At 40.0% G+C, this 18,060-nt stretch overlaps 1 protein-coding gene across 1 annotated transcript; it reads left to right on the top strand.

Annotated features, from left to right (window-relative positions):
- The first annotated feature begins 132 nt into the window (after positions 1-132).
- prdm10 (PR domain containing 10) lies at positions 133-17,845 on the top strand. Its single transcript, XM_059331805.1, has 23 exons — positions 133-391; positions 1,961-2,102; positions 3,128-3,289; positions 4,123-4,182; positions 4,272-4,376; positions 5,328-5,496; positions 6,411-6,652; positions 7,949-8,149; positions 9,569-9,641; positions 9,744-9,861; positions 10,277-10,388; positions 10,707-10,976; positions 11,280-11,624; positions 12,143-12,298; positions 12,905-13,084; positions 13,161-13,271; positions 13,708-13,908; positions 14,053-14,196; positions 14,865-15,035; positions 15,860-16,000; positions 16,104-16,278; positions 16,394-16,491; positions 17,445-17,845. Exons 2-23 carry the CDS (start codon positions 2,031-2,033, stop codon positions 17,631-17,633), a joined length of 3,495 nt encoding a protein of 1,164 aa, XP_059187788.1. The 5' UTR covers positions 133-391; positions 1,961-2,030; the 3' UTR covers positions 17,634-17,845.
- Positions 17,846-18,060: the final 215 nt, after the last annotated feature.

Here is an 18,060-nt window from a genome sequence, read left to right as displayed (position 1 = left end):
TTACAGCGTAGAAAACGCTTCCTCAAGCTATAAACGCTACTATAATATAAAAATAAAATATAAAAGCAGATGACCATTTTTTGGATGAGAGCTTTAATATAATTGGACGACTTGAGTGTTTAATTTTTATGATTGGCTGAACTAAAAATTACCTTTAAGTTATAACCACGATTAATAAACACGTTGGTGGCAACATCTCTAACCGCTTTAATATATTAGCATTCAATCTCGACGACTTTAGTCTGTTACATGAAGATAATGTTTTAAAAAGCCCTTAACTGTTTTCAACCTCGACTATCCCACCACCAATCACAAGCCACGCTCCGGCGTGTTGCTAGGTAGATTATGTTAATATATGCAATGCAGCCATCTCTGCAGCTACCATTCTGAGGTAAGAACAACTTGTACGCTTTCCACTAAATGTAAGAAAACCAGGGTTTGATTAACGGCTACTTGTGTAGCGCGACTCTTCGGTGGTCTTTCTGTTAATATGCATTAAATGTGCGGGTTGTTTTGGCGCATTTTGCCGGTAGAAAATATGTGTCTTTTCTTTGGGTCTCTTCGGATGTGCTTGTTGTTGTTAGTCCCACCCAAAATGGAGCCAGTTCTTCCTTGTCACGGTAGACTTGAAGGGCTGGGCGCAACTAGAATGGGGGGACGGGTGGGTCTGCATAAAATAATTCAGCCTCTTATCGCTCCAAAACCGCTTGTGTTAAAAAGCGCAGAATACGGCCGTCGTCCTGGGGCCTGACTGGTTATGTTTAGCCCCAAGGTCGGTGTTACATGAGGCCGGAGCGCTGATGTTGCGCTGCAGTAAATGCCCGAGTTTCTATGGCGCTGGTTTGTGTGGTATGGTCCAGTTGGGACTGAGAACCTGCGGGGTTAAAATAGGGGGGAATTGGATTTATTATTGATTATACCAACTAGATTTCTGAATGACTTTTCGGAGTCGTGATTTTTCACCGTGGCTTTTGTGCGGTTGTACTTAGGCGCCGTTTCCCGTAGGGCCTGGTGAGCAAACGTTAACCGCGTTTTGGCTCTCGTACCCCCGCAGAGAGTCCTGTGTGACCGCTCGGAGCTCGGAGCACCGAGCGACATGCTGCTTTATTTTGGTGTGCATGTCCTGTCAGCTGAGCACAACTGTGTCTGTCTGTAGGTGCAAAAATCTCAGCTGCAGATTTGCACGTTGGGTCGATTTCAGTCAGTGCCACTTTTTATTTTATTTTTTTTAACTACACACACACCACCGGCCTTTTTTGTGAAAACATGCAGTGCCTCATTGTTGCAGCTTTCCTGTGTGTGACTGATAAAGCTGTAACAGTAGAGCCTCCATCATACATGCATATAATTAGTTAAAACCATATGTGCATTTCTGCAGAAAGCACTTTTGCTTAATGAATCATGATTTATGAGCTAACACATCATCCGTCAGCCTCAAATTCATATTAAAACCCTGCCCTGTAGCTGTTTTTACTAGAGGTCGACCCATATATCGGCCGGCCGATATATTGGGACGATATTTGCATCTTTTACTTGTATCGCCATCGGCCGATACCTGCGTGCATTCACCGATCAATTAGCCCATTTCACTGAGCCAACACCCTCGAGGCCTATAACAACATACACATTGTTTGCTATCCAACTGTTAATATGTTTTGTTAATAAATGTTTCTTTTTTTTGTTTAAATTGAGACTTGTGTAACATTTGTTATCATTGTGTCATTTTTAACATGTAAATGGAGGGAGAAAAGGCAATATTGGCTTCGAGAATCGGCCCAAAAAAATCAGCAGCACATATAAGGGATCTGTTAAGAATGACGTCAAAATAATCTGTATCGGCATTAAAAAACCCTTATCGGTCGACCACTAGTTATCACCATGTTGCATTATTATTATTATCATTATTATTATTATTATTATTAACATCAGCCCCTTGTCCTTTTGTCTGCATGTATTACAGGCGTCCCTGGCTGCCTCACGACTGAAGTGACAGGTGACGTGGTTGGCAACAGGCCTGGCAGCGTGCAGCCATGGAAACCAAACAGGAACCCGCCGCTGTGTGGAGCCAGACGTCTAACAGTGATTCAGGCAACGGCACTCAGGTCTGAACTGTCCCTGAAGTGTTTTGTTCAGTCAATCAGAAGCAGAAAGGGAAAGGATGCAGCACAATTAATTCATTAACGGACAATTTAAGCCTCTCACAATTGGTCTTTCCGACACACACACACAAACACACACACACCAGATACTCCTTTCTGTCCACTGACACTAGTTACTACTAGTTATTTATTTATTTATTTTATTCAACGAAAAGTCAAAAATTCCACCAACACAAAACATGCAACAGAACAATACATGACTTACCTCACCACAAATCAGGTCCAACCATCAATTTACAACCAAAAATTGAAAGAAAAAAAGAAAAAACTTAATAGAAAAGGAAGAGAGAATACATAACAACAACTATACATATGTGATGCATATATCTTTTTTTAAATCTGTATGTTATTTTGTACATTTTCTTAAGTCTGTATATTTTGCTACTTTTCTACTATAAATATATATATTTGTATATATATATATCAATCAGACTTTATTTGTGTAGCACTTTTCATTCAAGAGAGATGTTACACAAAGTGCTTTGCATAATAATAACAAAACATAGAAACAAACAAACCCCCTCCGCACATCCCATTATAAACAAAGCACAAACTGAGGAAACACCGTAGGCAGGTTAGAAATTAATTAGATAAAATAAATAAAAAACACAGTAAGGTAAGAGAAAACAAAACAAAAACAAAAGTAAATTATAGCAATAAAAACAAAAAAAAAAGCTAGATTAAAAAGATAAAAACAATAAATAAATAATTAAGTAGAGCATGATAAAATATGTATATAAAACAGACTAATAAATAGTAGCAAATAAATAAAAGAGAAGATGTTGTAACACTAAGATGCATGAGCAGAAAAATCTCTAGAAATGGTTCAAGTAAAAGGCAAATTAAAAAGATAAGTCTACTGTTTGAAGCCCTCAAGTCTTCAGGGAGAACGTGTACCACAGAGATATATACTATAATAAGTCTCAGTCAGAGAGAGTAATGCTGGTTTGTGTTTACACGTGTTCCAGGTGCATTTTGAAGGCGGTACGGTGGCCCAGATCGTGTACAGCGGTGAGCAGGCGGAGCGGGGACAGCAGCAGGTGGTTTACACAGCAGACGGGAACTCCTACACGTCTGTAGAGTCTGCAGAGCACACGCTGGTCTACATCCACCCTGCAGATGGCACGCAGGTAAGAACGCCTCTTATCTAGAGGGATTCAGAACTGATATTTTAAACATTTAGGTGACACAACAGTAACATGCATTTATTGGCAAATGGGGTTCAACATTTTGATCAAGGATGCTGCGAGTAATTCTTGATGGCCTGCTTGAAATATTTTTACAAAAATCAGTATCAACGATCTGAAGCAGTTTCAGGGCGTTTCTTGCTCCTATCACAATGTTTTTCACTGAAATATACGAGTCACACACTTTATAGAATCAGCACAATGATGGGGAGAAGTTGGGATAACTCAAACAAGTTGAATTTCTTTGCTAATTTATTTTACAAAAAATGGAATAAAATGGAATCTACATTTTTCAATTTCCCCACAAAGTTAACCAGTATTAAAAAAAGTATTTAAAAAAATTACAGCCTCTACTCAGTTGAATATTCACTGAATATTTGTCATGAGAATGTTGAGTCAATTGTGACGCGCTGAGGAGAGCATATTTTAATGTTTTATACCAGATCTGATTGGTGCAAAATATTAGTTTTTGCCCACATTTTAAATAAGAAATGTAGAAAAAAGTGATTTTGATTAATATCACAATTTTAAGCTTAGATTTGGTTATAAAAATGACTATCAAAAAGTTAAAAATTCAATGATAATTTCTGTAGTTCCTGGCTATGATTAATGTTTTAATTTGAAAAACAAGCTCTTCAAACCCGCCAGTTGAGTATTTATTCTTTCAAGAGTTTCATATATTTCATATACTTTCTTGTTGAATATGTTGAAAGTATAAATTAATTAAAAAATGCCCTGCAAGGTTAGCTCATCTTTGTATGAATCTCTTCTTTCAGACTGTATTTGCTGATCAGCCACAAGTGGCTTATATTCAGCAGGACGGTACAACACAACAGGTAAGTTTACTAAGTCCTGTTATGTTATTACTGAGCTGTGTGCTGCCTGGCTTTAATTAAACTTAAAAGTAATGTCATCTCATTTGTAGGTCACAGTTTTGCTTCCAAGTGGACAAAACATGAACGCTGCCAACCTGCATGTTCTCAGTAACGTAGCAGAGGCTCCCCAGGCCATCCTGGAGCCAGTTTCCCAGGTGAGGATGCATCGTTTGTGCTGTTTATCTTTCCAAACAAGTAAATAGTATTCTCATTTTAATACACATTATGGCGTATAATAGGGAAACATAAGCGAACATGAGCATAAATTGTTTCAGGATGTGTTTACACAATGATAGTTAAAACATTAATTGTTATTCCAGCAGTAAAGTGGTTAAACTCGGTCCGGTTAATGTAATTTACATTGAGGTAGTTGCAGTGTAAATGCATCATCAGAAATATCACAGGTTAGCAGTTAATGAGAGTTTTGACTTAACACAAAATTTGGGTTTACATGCATAGTACATCTTAAACAAAGAGTTTGTAGCAAGGTTATAATAGTTTTGGATTTGTAATTAGTTTTAATTTTTGGTTTTCAAATTCAGTTAGTTTTAATTAGTTTTTATTTTTTGGAAAATGCTTAGTTTTAGTTTTTATTAGTTTTAGTGTTAGTTTTAATTTTTTTGTAATGGGGTATTTGTTGGGTGCCAGATTAAAAAAAAGTCACAATAAATGTTTCCTTTATTTCCTTTCTCTTTCCATCTCAGCCCCAATAAGTTTATTAAGTAATAAAACCAGATAGATGAAATAGATTTCATATCAACCAAAAAGGTTTACGTATGAAAAAAGTTGACAAAGATTAACAGGAAGGATATTTTCACTATAATTTTAGTTAGTTTTGTAACCACAAAATACAGTTTCAGTTTTTTTTTTTTAAACTCTCGTTTTTATTTTTATTTCAGTTAACGAAAATGTTTTTCAATTCTAGTTTTCGTTATCACGTTAGTTTTCGTTAACTATAATAACTTTGGTTTGTAGTTGTATGAAATTGTCCATTGATGCATTTATTTTTTATTTTAATTTTTGTTGCATTGTGCAGTGTGAACAAGCCTGTAGGTGAGAGATTTTCACAATCATATTGACTCTCTGTAATATTTCAACACACACAGGAGCAGCTGTCCAACTCGCTCCCCTCCATGGCGGACATGGCGGACCCTCCCTCCAGTCCCCTCGGGGCCACAGACTCCACAGACGACTCTGACGAAGACGAGGAGGAAGACTCTGAGATGGATGACTGGGATCCTCGTCAGCCTCAGTCCTTCAACCCTCACAGCCTCTGTGAGTGACGTCCTTTACAGCCGTAACACAGCAGCAGACAGCAGAGGCTGCTCGCTCTTCTTCTAGTGAGAAGTGTCAGGTTATAATGGCTGCAGTGCTCCTGCATGAACATGATTGGATGAGACGAGTCTGCTGATTACCACACAGCTGTAAATGATCCAGTTATTGTGAAGCATGAATGAAACACTGATGCCAATCAGCTAATGCAAGTGGGACTCCAGTGCCTGAACTACAGCTATGCTCCATTTTAATAATTCATCAGTAACATGTCTATAATGTTCGATACACTGCAAAAATGTCCCTTTGTTTTTACAGAAAAAAACTGGCAGCTGTGGTTACCAGAATATTTCTGTAAAAAATACTGTAACATCTTTACAGAACAACTTGTAAATTTTACATCCGAAAACTGTAGTAATTAAAAAAAAAAAACATTTTAAAGTTGCTGCTAATTTAACAGGATGATGCTGCTTTTATACTAATTATTTATGCAAAATTTACATGCAGATTTTGCTTATTGTGCATTGAATACCAGTAAATTAACATTCAGTTATTATTTATTGTTTACTAAGTACCAGTTAAATTTACAAGTTGTTCTGTAAAGTTGTTTAAATTTGTACTGTATTTTTTGCAGAATTATTCTGGTAACCACAGCTGCCATTTTTTTTTTTAAAGCAACGGAATTTTGTTACAGTGTAAATGTTTTCCCTGACAATCAATTTAATCTGCTCTGTTTTAATCATCTTTGGTGTCAAATCACAGATCTGCCAAATTGAAAATCGATTCATTAAAAATCACAGATATTATGTCTTGTGGCTGTGGACAGCAGGGCAAAAAAACAAACAATTAGACCTTGTTAATTGTATCTGTTGTGGTGTTTTATGTCTAATTGATCTCTTCTTCTTGTGGCCCCTCAGGGTGTGAGGAGTGTAATGTGGCCAACCCCTCCGTGTGTCTGAAGCACGGCGCTCTGCACCCCATCCCCAACCGGCCTGTGATGTCCAAGGCCCGGGCCAGTCTGCCTCTGGTCCTCTACATCGACCGCTTCCTGGGCGGGGTCTTCTCCAAGAGACGCATCCCAAAGCGCACACAGTTTGGCCCGGTGGAGGGGCCCCTGGTCCCTCAGACTGAGCTGCAGGACCACTACATTCATCTGAAAGTAAATCAGCGCTCTGCATGACTTCTCATTTCATGATTTCTGTTGGATTGAGCCACTGCAGTGTTAAGAAGAGTATGTTTTTACTTTAAATGTAATATTTTGATATTTGATAGGTACACTTCTACAAGTACAAGTCAGGTCAGTTTTATTTAAATAGCCCAATAGCCGTGTTTCCACTAGGGGGAAGAGTGGCCACCAGGAAAGTCTCAGGCCACGCCCTCTCAAAAGTCCACTCACTCTGCGTGTCTCCACTACAAGTCAGTCCCCAGAGGGATTTAGAGACTCTGGAGGTGACATATGGTTTTCGACCGTCGCGTAATCGCTTAGCGACAGTTTCGACCATGACGTCACATACGCGACAGATTAAACACGGGAGACTCAACTGTGGCCGCCGTCGCTAACTGTGCACAATGTCAGCAGCTGATCATAAAGAAAGCAGCAGGGGTAATTATGCACAGCGTCTCCACTGATCATAAACATCGTGATTGTGCACAGTTAGTGATGCCGGTTAATTCACAGAGTGTCTGGTGTCTTGTTGTAAACAAACAGAGATCACTAAGTGAACACCTCCTGCAGCAGCAGCACATACACACTGTACTGCTACAGAGCTAACTGTTAGCCTGTTAGCAATTTGCAGACTGGACGCTAATGGGTTAACATCCCCTCTGGCTCTGCAGCTGGGAGAGACTGCTGCAGGAGGACTGTGCCGCTTCGACTTGTTTTTACTCTGCCAACACCCGCGGCTCCTTAAGAGTAAGAACGAGTCTCCAAAAGTCTCCAGTAACATTAGGAAAAAGTTGCTGGATTTGTCTCCAGTCGCTTTCTTGAAAAATAGTCACTAAGGGGGTCTGAAAATTCGCTAAATATAGCAACAAAGTCGCTAAGTTGGCAACACTGCTTCGCAGGCTTTTACAAATGGCGTGTTGTTGTCGTGTAGAGTACTACGTAACATCCCGCTTTAGCGTTCTATCCAATCAGTAACCAGGCTTTTTTCAGGGGAGAATAAAGGCCCTGCTCTTCAGCAGGGATGTAAAAGTCCGCTCCGCACGGCTCATATTCAAATTAGGGGCATTTTGGCGAGTGAGACCCGCCTCATTCCGGGTATTGGGCGGTAGTGGAATCAGCCCTAATATCAGAAATGACAAATCTGTAGAGAATCTTACACCCTCTCTGCTTTTTGAACCTCATTTCGGATAATAAAAAACTCCCCAAAGAAACCCCTTCAACAGGGAACAATTGGAAGAACTCTTTCTCTTCAATCTCTAATTTGTTTGTGTTTTTGTTCTATTGTCTCAGCTGTGCATGCTGGATGCAGAGAAAGACGGAGAGAAGTCTAATGACATGTGGTTGGACCTTTCTGACGAGGACAGCTGTAACTGGATGATGTTTGTGAGACCTGCTCAGAACCACCTGGAGCAGAACCTGGTGGCCTACCAGTACGGCTCTGAGATATTTTACACCTCCATCAAGAACATCCAACCCAAACAGGAGCTCAAGGTGAGTCCAGTGTAGCACTGTTCGTGTGTTATGTTGCACATATAGTGCGCTCATTTGTCCTGCTTCTTACGTAGAACTTTCATATCTTTACCTTCCTGTCAGACAGCCTTTCAGACCGGGAACCAAGGCTGTTATGCTCTATCTCAAGGCCACAGGTCAACCACTGACTCAATCGTTTAGTTTGTTTATATTATTGTGTGATTTTGGTACTTGACACACTGACATAAACAAACTAACTGATCGAGGCAATGGTAGAGCAGTTCACTGCAAAAAAAGGTGTGTCTAAAAACAAGATGAAAACACTTAATCTGAGGGAAAATATCTTGCTGCATGGACAGATAATTTCACTTGACCAGATTTCTTAAATTAAGATTATTAAATCTAGAAATAAGCATATTGTACGCTTAAAATAAGAAATTAACTCTTAAAACAAGATAAATTAAAGCTGCAAGCAGCGATGAACTGGCCCGAGCAGAGTGCACTGCAAATTATTTGTTTCTTACCAAGATAAAAAAAACCTTTACATTTAGAAGTGTTAGATAATTCATCTTGTTTTAAGAGTTAATTTCTTATTTTAAGCGTTCAACATGCTTATTTCTAGATTTAACAATCTTAATTTCAGAAATCTTGTCAAGGTAAATTATCTGTCCATGCAGCAAGATCATTTCCCTCAGATTTAGTGTTTTGATCTTGTTTTTAGACACACCTTTTTTGCAGTGTAATTCACATGTTCTACAAGGTTAAATTACTATTTTTTTTCAACTGAGTCATAATGGCTTCAGTTCCCCGTAGGAAAGAGCTGTCTAACAGCAAGATAAAGAGGTGAAAATACAAACACTTAAACTGAAATACATTTTTTAGGTGGCTAAAGTATGTTATGCCGCTGCCCCCGTCCACCTTAGTACATTGCTTAGTTTCTGTGTTGCTACTCCTGTCTGAATCAGAATCAGAAGCCTTTGTTGTCATTGAACAGGGAAGTACAATGAAATTTGCCATCAACCCGTCCAAAACGTATAAAACACACAAACAATATGACAGAGGTCAACAGGACAGGAAGACAGAGATGAAAAGAGAGAAACACAGCACAACGTGAGGGGAGGAAAGGAGGAAAAAACAATGAAAAAAACCTCAGCAACATTGGGTTGGGGGCGGAGATGTATGCGTATCTGTATATGTGAAAGTTCGAGTGTGTAAGCCTGAGACTCGCCTTTGTCCAGTGCCTAATCAGTCCTGTCTCAGCTTCTCCTTATTGTGGGCGTGCCTACCAGCAGCTGCTGTAGGTGCTCTGACTATAGATAAGTACCTCATACAGCTCACTTAAAGCCAGATATGTTTCTAAGAAGGTGGCGAAGACAAGCTTCAAGAATCAGAGCCAGTAAATAAAAGCTGTCTAAATAGTAAATTGTGTTTTTATTGCAGGTGTGGTACGCGGCATCATATGCAGAGTTTGTTAATCATAAGATCCACAATGTTACAGAAGAAGAGAGAAAAGGTGAGTACATAATACTTACCACTTAATATGGACACATGTCTCAGCTCTGCTATGTTAGCAGTCATGATTGTTGCTGATGGTGACTTTGTGTTGCTCCTCCAGTGCTCCGGGAGCAGGAGAAGAACTGGCCTTGTTATGAGTGTAACCGGCGCTTTGTGAGCTCTGAACAACTGCAGCAACATCTCAACATGCACGATGACAAGTTAAACTCTGTTACCAGGTAAAAGCATCTTTCATCACATTATTTTACCTTTTCTCTTTTACAGGGTTCGTACAGGTGCTTGAAACCCTTTAAAATGCTTGAATTTTAATGTTGTGTTTTCAAGGTTTGAAAAGTGCTTGAATTTTGGATGAAGTGCTTTAAATTGTATTTGCATTTGTTTAACCACAAAATCCTATAGAATAGAAATATAATTAGTTGGAGAACCTGAAATGAAAATGTTAAATAATCATTTTCACTATGTATCTATTCAAAGAAATATGTAATTTACCACAGCTGTAAGATGCTGGAAAAGCTTGAAAATGGACCTTGAAAGTGCTTGATTTTGACCTAGGAGAAGGTGTACGAACTCTGCTTTCATTTCTATGCCATGAAAACACAGATGACTTGATTCACTGTTTATTTGCTCTCTCAGATCCAGAGGCCGGGGTCGAGGGCGAGGCAGGAGGAGATTTGGGACAGGAAGGAGACCGGGACGCCCTCCTAAGTTTATACGTTTAGATGCACCAGTAGACGACAAGACAACAGTGAGGGACACATTAATATGTGCTGTGTTGATTAATTAGTTAATTGATTGGCTCTGAGAAATCTTAACTGCCCACATTAATGACTATTTATGGCTATTTATGATCATCCATTCATCTACCTGCACTGCTGCTTTACTGTACATTCTTTACTGTATATATTTCTATAACATATTCATTCACCGTATATATCCTATAGCATATTCAATTCATACCTGCACTATATTTATACACTCTGTTCATATGTAAATACCTTGCACTTTACTTCTCTGCACTTCTGGTTAGATGCTAAACTGCGTTTCGTTTTACTGTTTTCATCAGGAGATGCTGGAACTGACGGAGAAGCCGCTGGATGAGCGGGCGGAGGGAGCTCAGAACGGGCTGAAGGTGGTGGAGATGGAGTCGGAGGCAGAGGCTGGGACTGAACCAGAGGGCCAGCTTGTACCTCCTGCAGGGGAACCGGTCCCAGAGTCCGTTACCCCGCCCTCCAGCACGGAGCTGCCAGGTCCAGTGAAGGAGGACCCGGCACAGAGCAGCCAATCAGACAGCCACCTCACATCTCAGGACATGCGGCGTGCCAAGAGGATACGGGTGAGACTGCTGTGTTTACTGAAGTGTTTTTAATAGTTAATTTGGTGTCAAAGTGGCCAAGATTTGCCTCACAACAATGTGTCTCTCTTCCTTAATGCGTGCTTCCCTCAAAGATGGATGTGCAGGTAGGTAGGACCTGGAGGAGGGCAGAAAAACATTTAGTTCAAAGATTCTTTTGTCATTTTCCATGGTCATTCAAGGATATAGCCCCCCCCTGCACATGCCATTGCATCAGCTTTTATTCATGTCAGAATGTCAGAAAACACTGTTGCTAGTAGTTTCTCTCCATCTTTTCCATCTCAGAATGCAGCGCTGCAGCACCTTTTCATCAGGAAGAGTTTCCGTCCCTTTAAATGCACCCACTGTGGAAAAGCCTTCCGTGACAAGGACAAGCTGGATCAGCACCTGCGGGTCCACGGACGGGACGCCTACGCCTTTTCCTGCCACATCTGCAGCAAGAGCTTCATGAGCGACTCGGCGCTGGAGGACCATCTTCTAGTGCACACGGAAAACCGCTCCTACTCTTGTCTCTTATGCCCGGAAAGCTTTGAAAGGCTGGACCTGCTCAAAGACCACGTGGGGGTGCATGCTGTGGACGGCTGCTTCACCTGTCCCTCCTGCAAGAAGACATTCACTGACTTTATCCAGGTCGGTAATGGATGTCTCTTGACCAGTTAGAACTAAGCACACTGCAAAAAGTGTGTCTAAAAACAAGATAAAAACACTAAATCTGAGGGAAATGATCTTGCTGCATGGACAGATAATTTCACTTGACAAGATTTCTGAAATTAAGATTGTTAAATCTAGAAATAAGCATGTTGAACGCTTAAAATAAGAAATTAACTCTTAAAACAAGATAAATTATCTAACACTTCTAAATCTAAAGGGTTTTTTTTATCTTGGTAAGAAATAAATAATTGTCAGTGCACTCTGCTCGGGCCAGTTCATCGCTGCTTGCAGCTTTAATTTACCTTGTTTTAAGAGTTAATTTCTTACCTTAATTTAAAAATTCTTGTCAGGTGAAATTATCTGTCCATGCAGCAAGATCATTTCCCTCGGTTTTATTTTTTTTATCTTGTTTTTAGACACTCCTTTTTTGCAGTGCAAAGTAACAGTCTGACATAAAACATTTAATTGACACATTTGCTAAATGTTCTCTTCCTCAGGTGAAGAAGCATATCCGCTGCTTCCATTCAGAGAAGATCTTTCAGTGCCCAGACTGTGAGAAGGCCTTCTGCCGGCCAGACAAGCTGCGTTTGCACATGTTGCGCCACTCTGACCGCAAGGACTTCCTGTGCTCAACATGTGGCAAACAATTCAAGGTAAGATGAATGCATGGAGCGTTGTAAAATAACAGTTGTTAATGTAGATTTTTGAGTTCAAGGTCACGTTTATTTCTAGAGCACCTTATACACAACCAAGGTTGACCAAAATGCTTTACATAACTGAATAACAACAAAAAATCCAAAAAATGCATAAATGAATAAAAATAAACTAAAAAATAAAAAGACAATTTCATCTAATAATATATGATATGAGATATACAATACAGCTCACATAAACAACTTTCTTCTCACGCAGGTTCGAAAGCCTGGGAGAAAAAGTGAGTTTTAAGAGAAGATTTAAAAATGTCCAACGTCTCTGACGACCGGATATGCAGCAGTAAACTGTTCCACAGCTTAGGGGCAGCCGCTGCAAAAGATCGATCGCCTTTTGTTTTTAGCATTTAGGCACATCCAGGTAGGACTCATGCAGACCTCAGAGCTCCAAATACGCTGGAGCCAATCCATTTAAAATTTTAAAAGCAAACATCAGGATCTTAAAATCAATTCTGAAACGGACAGGAAGCCAGTCAGAGAGGCCAGAACTGGGGAGATGTGTTCACGTTTCTTTTTGAAAGCTCTAATGTCTCTATTTTTCCCATTCAGAGGAAAGATAAACTGCGGGAGCACATGCAGCGCATGCACAATCCCGACAGAGAGGCCAAGAAGGCGGACCGGAACCACCGCTCCAAAACCCTCAAACTGAAGGTTCCCACCACCGACTTCGAGAGCTTCATGTTCAAGTGCAGAGTGTGCATGATGGGATTCAGACGGAGAGGAATGCTGGTGAGTAACAATTAGTGAGCTGTTTAATTTGTTGGTATTAAATTCCAGTTCACTTATCTTATTTTTCTGGTTACAGGTCAATCATTTGTCCAAGCGTCATCCAGAGATGCGTATCGATGATGTGCCTGAGCTAACGCTGCCAATTATCAAACCCAACAGGGACTACTTCTGCCAGTATTGTGACAAGGTTTGTTTTTCCCACACTGAGTTTTAGAGAAGACTTATTGGTTTTGATTTTTTCCAATAATTCTGCCAAGGAGATGATGCTTCGTTGTTTGTCTGTTTATCTGTTTGTCAGCTGAATTATTGGCCCAGTGTTCATGAAACTTGGTGGGAGTTTGTAGCATTGACCAAGGAAACCCATTACATTATGGAGTGGATCTGAATCATGCTGCAGTTACATTAATTATTTTTCACTTTATTTAACAATTTAAAAGAGAGCATTGACCTTGGTGGAGGTCTGCACTCTCCTAGTGCCCTTATGTTTATTTAGTTATGATTTCACAGTCCAAGCCAGTGTTCTGCATGGAGGTTTATGCCTTGAATATAAACTTCTGCTTCCTCCTCAAACTCTGAACCTTCAGTTTGATATTAATGAAGCAATCTGGTGGGTCTTTGTGCAGGTCTATAAGAGTGCCAGTAAGAGGAAAGCACACATACTGAAGAACCACCCCGGGGCAGAATTGCCTCCCAGCATCCGTAAATTGCGTCCGGCTGCTCCTGGTGAGCCAGACCCCATGTTGAGCACACACACACAGCTGACTGGCACCATCGCTACTGCACCGGTCTGCTGCCCACACTGTGCCAAACAGTACAGTAGCAAGGTTGGTATGAAGCTCTGTCAAAGATATCATAAATATGTATGCAGAGTTTGACTCTTGCTGTGTGTTTGCAGCAATTTACAATTCTGTGGCATGTCATGGACAGTCCCAGACCCCAGATAACCCCCCTGTGTGTTTGTTTCTTAGACTAAGATGGTTCAGCACATCAGGAAGAAGCATCCAGAGTTTGCCCAACTTGCCAACACCATCCAGGCTCCTCTGACTACAGCCGTCATCAGCAGTGCTCCTGCAGTCATCAGTGCAGACGGAACCACAGCTGAGGCTGTAGTGGTAAGGAAAACATGCATAATGAGTACCAATGCTCTGTAGATTTCAAAAAAATGTGTATGCCAAAAGCAAAACAACAATTAGCAAAGCACAAAGGTACACAGTGTCAATAAATGTAAATGTCATAGAAAATTGGACTGAGTGCAGCGGGAGCACTGAATACTGAATTACCCCTCTGGGATAAATAAAGTGTATATATATATATATTTTTTTTCATTTTTAAAAGCACAAACGTTGTTACCAAAAAACAATTCAGACAACAAAGCACAAAACAAAACAAAAGAACTCCCACCCCAAAATAACAGTGAGCATTGCGCTATATATTTCTATTTATAAATAAAATAGGTAAGTAAATAAAAAGACGACAGGAGACGGGTAAACAGGAGCACATGCATAACATAAATGAAAGGGCAGACAGTCTTCATCTTCCAGGGACAGATGAAGAGTTATAGCTTCCGTAAAAAGGAATGCAATGGTTCCCAGATCCTCCAGAACTCGATTTGTGATTAGGGTCATGAGTCAACTTCTCGAGAGGAATAAGAGCAGAAATCTGTGATATCCACACGTAAATAAAGTAATTTTGACTTGATTTGATTGAGCAGGAAAGAAAGAACGACGGGTCAACTAATATTCACCAGATACTAAAACATTATGATTTATTTTCTCCACAGACCACAGATTTGCTGACCCAGGCCATGACGGAGCTTTCTCAAACACTGACCACAGACTACCGCACGCCGCAGGGAGACTACCAGAGGATCCAGTACATCCCCGTGTCTCAGGCAGGAGGCAACCTGTCCCAGCCGCAACACATTCAGCTGCAGGTGGTGCAGGTGGCTCCGGTAAGGTTTTAATAGAGCTAAAACAATCAGCAGATTTATCAATTCATAAAATAGTTGCTTCAGCTTCTCACATTTCTGTTTTATATGACTTTAAACTGAATATCTTTGGGGTTGCTTGTTGGACAAAATAAGCTCTTACTGGGACTGTGCCACCTTGGGCTCTGGGATTTGTGAGCCTTTTACACAATATTTCTTTAACATTTATAGGTAAGTAAGATTTAAAAGAAAAAAAAGGTGTGTCTAAAACAAGATAAAAACACTAAATCTGAGGGAAATGATCTTGCTGCATGGACATATAATTTCACTTGACAAGATTTCTTAAATTAAGATTGTTCAATCTAGAAATAAGCATGTTGAACACTTAAAATAAGAAATTAACTTTTAAAACAAGATAAATTATCTAACACTTCTAAATCTAAAGTTTTTTTTATCTTGGTAAGAAACAAATAATTGTCAGGTCACTCTGCTCGGGCCAGTTCATCGCTGCTTGCAGCTTTAATTTATCTTGTTTAAAGAGTTAATATCTTATTTTAAGCGTTCAACATGCTTATTTCTAGATTTAATAATCTTAATTTAAGAAATCTTGTCACGTGAAATTATCTGTCCATGCAGCAAGATCATTTCCCTCAGATTTAGTGTTTTTATCTTGTTTTTAGACACACCTTTTTTTGTAGTTTGGGAAAAACATACCACGCAAGTAGGTTTTAAACATTTCAACAGGTAGATTACCCTTTATTTCTAGCTGTATTTAAAAGGTTGGTGTGTAGGTGAAATAGCATGTTTTGTGGAGGATTGAGTAACACAGTTGTTTTCTGTTTTTCCAGGCTTCCTCTCCACACTCCCAGCATCCGACAGTAGATGTGAGCCAGCTGCATGACCCTCATGGCTACAGCCAGCACTCCATCCAGGTCCAACACATCCAGGTCAATGAGCCCTCAGGCACTGGACAACAAGGAGCCACACAGGTAACACCTTTAATACTTTGACATGATGAGTCATTTATAAAATAATACACCTTGTGGACCCCATAATAGACAGAAAATACTTGCATCTCTTTTTTTCTAGCAGGTCACCAGTCAGCCTCTCAGCCCCAGTTCCCAGCAGCCCACTCAGGAGCTGAGCCCCACCCAGCTGACCCCTGTGACTTTAGCTCAGAGCCACACCCTGCAGACCAGCGGCACCCAGCAGCAGGGCACAGTGCAGCACGCTTACATACCCGGGAACTGGAACTACCGAGGCTACTGTGAGTCACATTAATGCTCCCCTGTCCACCAGCCGGACTCTGTACATATTTTGATGGTTCTATACGATGTGATTGCCTGTCATGTTAATATTTTAACTTTTCTTTACTGTGGCAGCGTCTGAGATCCAGATGATGGCTCTACCTCATGCCCAGTATGTGATAGCTGAGACCAACACACCTGTTTCTGGGGTCAACAGCAACCAAGTGAAAACGGTTAGTGAATGCTGTCTAAAGTGACTGTCTAAAGTTATTTTTTTACACCCATGTTTTACAGGCAAGGTTCATATTGCAGCTGAAATTTCCAACATCTTGAAGTCTAAAAAAAAATCTAACAAGGGCTATATGCCACATAGATATGTAGTAATAATGTAATTTGTACAAACATAAGAACAAATACATTTCACAGGAGCAAATGTCAATCAATTCCATTGTGTCCAGTGTACAGTTTGCCCATGAATAAACACTGCAGCTCCTCAAGACCAAAGACGTTCCTGTGTCTTGTCCCCCGCGAAAAGCAAAGGGAGAGTTCATGGTATTACAAACCCACTACAGGTGTATTCATCTTAATTGTACTTAAAGTAACTCTAAAGTTAAGATAAGGTGAATTGATGCTCTTTTTATTAGCAACAAGTACAAACCTTATACAACATACATACATGTAATATACTGAATTGACTGGCACTTTATCCGAGGGGCTACGGGTGCCTGGTTAGTTAGCTTTAATTTACATGCAATGCTATTTGGATGGTGGTTATTGTTCAACCTTGCTATCTGTCTTTATCAATATCCATTATTTATATATATATATATATATATATATATATATATATATATATGTCTTATTTCTATTATGATATTGTACTGCACATATTTCTATTATTTACATATTATATCTATTTTTCTTATTTCCCTATGTTTAAAAATACTTCTATTCTACAACAGGAGAATAACCCTGAATAGAATACTTCTACTTCTACTTGCCTTTCCAGTTCTTGTGGAAATGTCAAAATTATTGTTTCTCTAAATACACATCTTTTAGAAACTTGTCAGTATAGTGCTAGGTGTGAGCTACATCCTAGACAATAAAAAGTGAAAACACGGTGGCTGGTTGCAGAAAGTAAAGCTCTATTTGAGGAACTAAAGACATTCTCATCTCTGTGCTGCAGACGCACTACGTCATCTCCGAGGGTCAGACTGAGCTGGAGACCAAACAGCCTGTTCCTCAGAGCACAACCCAGGCCCACAGCGAACATCTGGAGCAGCAACCGGCCAATCAGCAAGCCACCACGCAGTACATCATCACCACCACCACCAACGGCAGCGGCACTAGTGAAGTTCACATCACCAAACCCTGAACTGTACAGTGATGAACTCTGCACACCCACAGACTGATCCTGCATGTATACCTCAGCAGCTTGTGTGCACATTAATGAACAAATACACAGTCATACGCACATGGATACAGACTTGTGTACATACAGTACAGAGCTGAAACGGGGATGAATTGATAACCAGCACAGTTTTATGTGTCGGTAAAGTGTTAAGACGTCGAAGCTGTTAATTGCAAGCTGCCAGAACTTTGCGAGAAAATGAAGTAGAGAGAGAAATGCAAAGTTTTGATTTTGAAGAGAATATATAAATTAATCAACAATCGTTTTAAGTACTCAGCACTGGAAAACGTTTTCATTGAAAATAGGATGTTATACTAAATACAGGGTTCCTGTGATTGTTTGGAAAGTGGACAATGAGAGCGATCATTTTAAGGTCTTACTGTGTGAGCTG

The sequence above is a fragment of the Centropristis striata genome, chromosome 4, assembly GCF_030273125.1.
Source record: "Centropristis striata isolate RG_2023a ecotype Rhode Island chromosome 4, C.striata_1.0, whole genome shotgun sequence".
In the NCBI taxonomy this organism is placed as follows: Eukaryota; Metazoa; Chordata; class Actinopteri; order Perciformes; family Serranidae; genus Centropristis; species Centropristis striata.
Note: the sequence above shows the minus strand (reverse complement) of the source record. Positions and strands in the feature narration are given on the sequence as shown.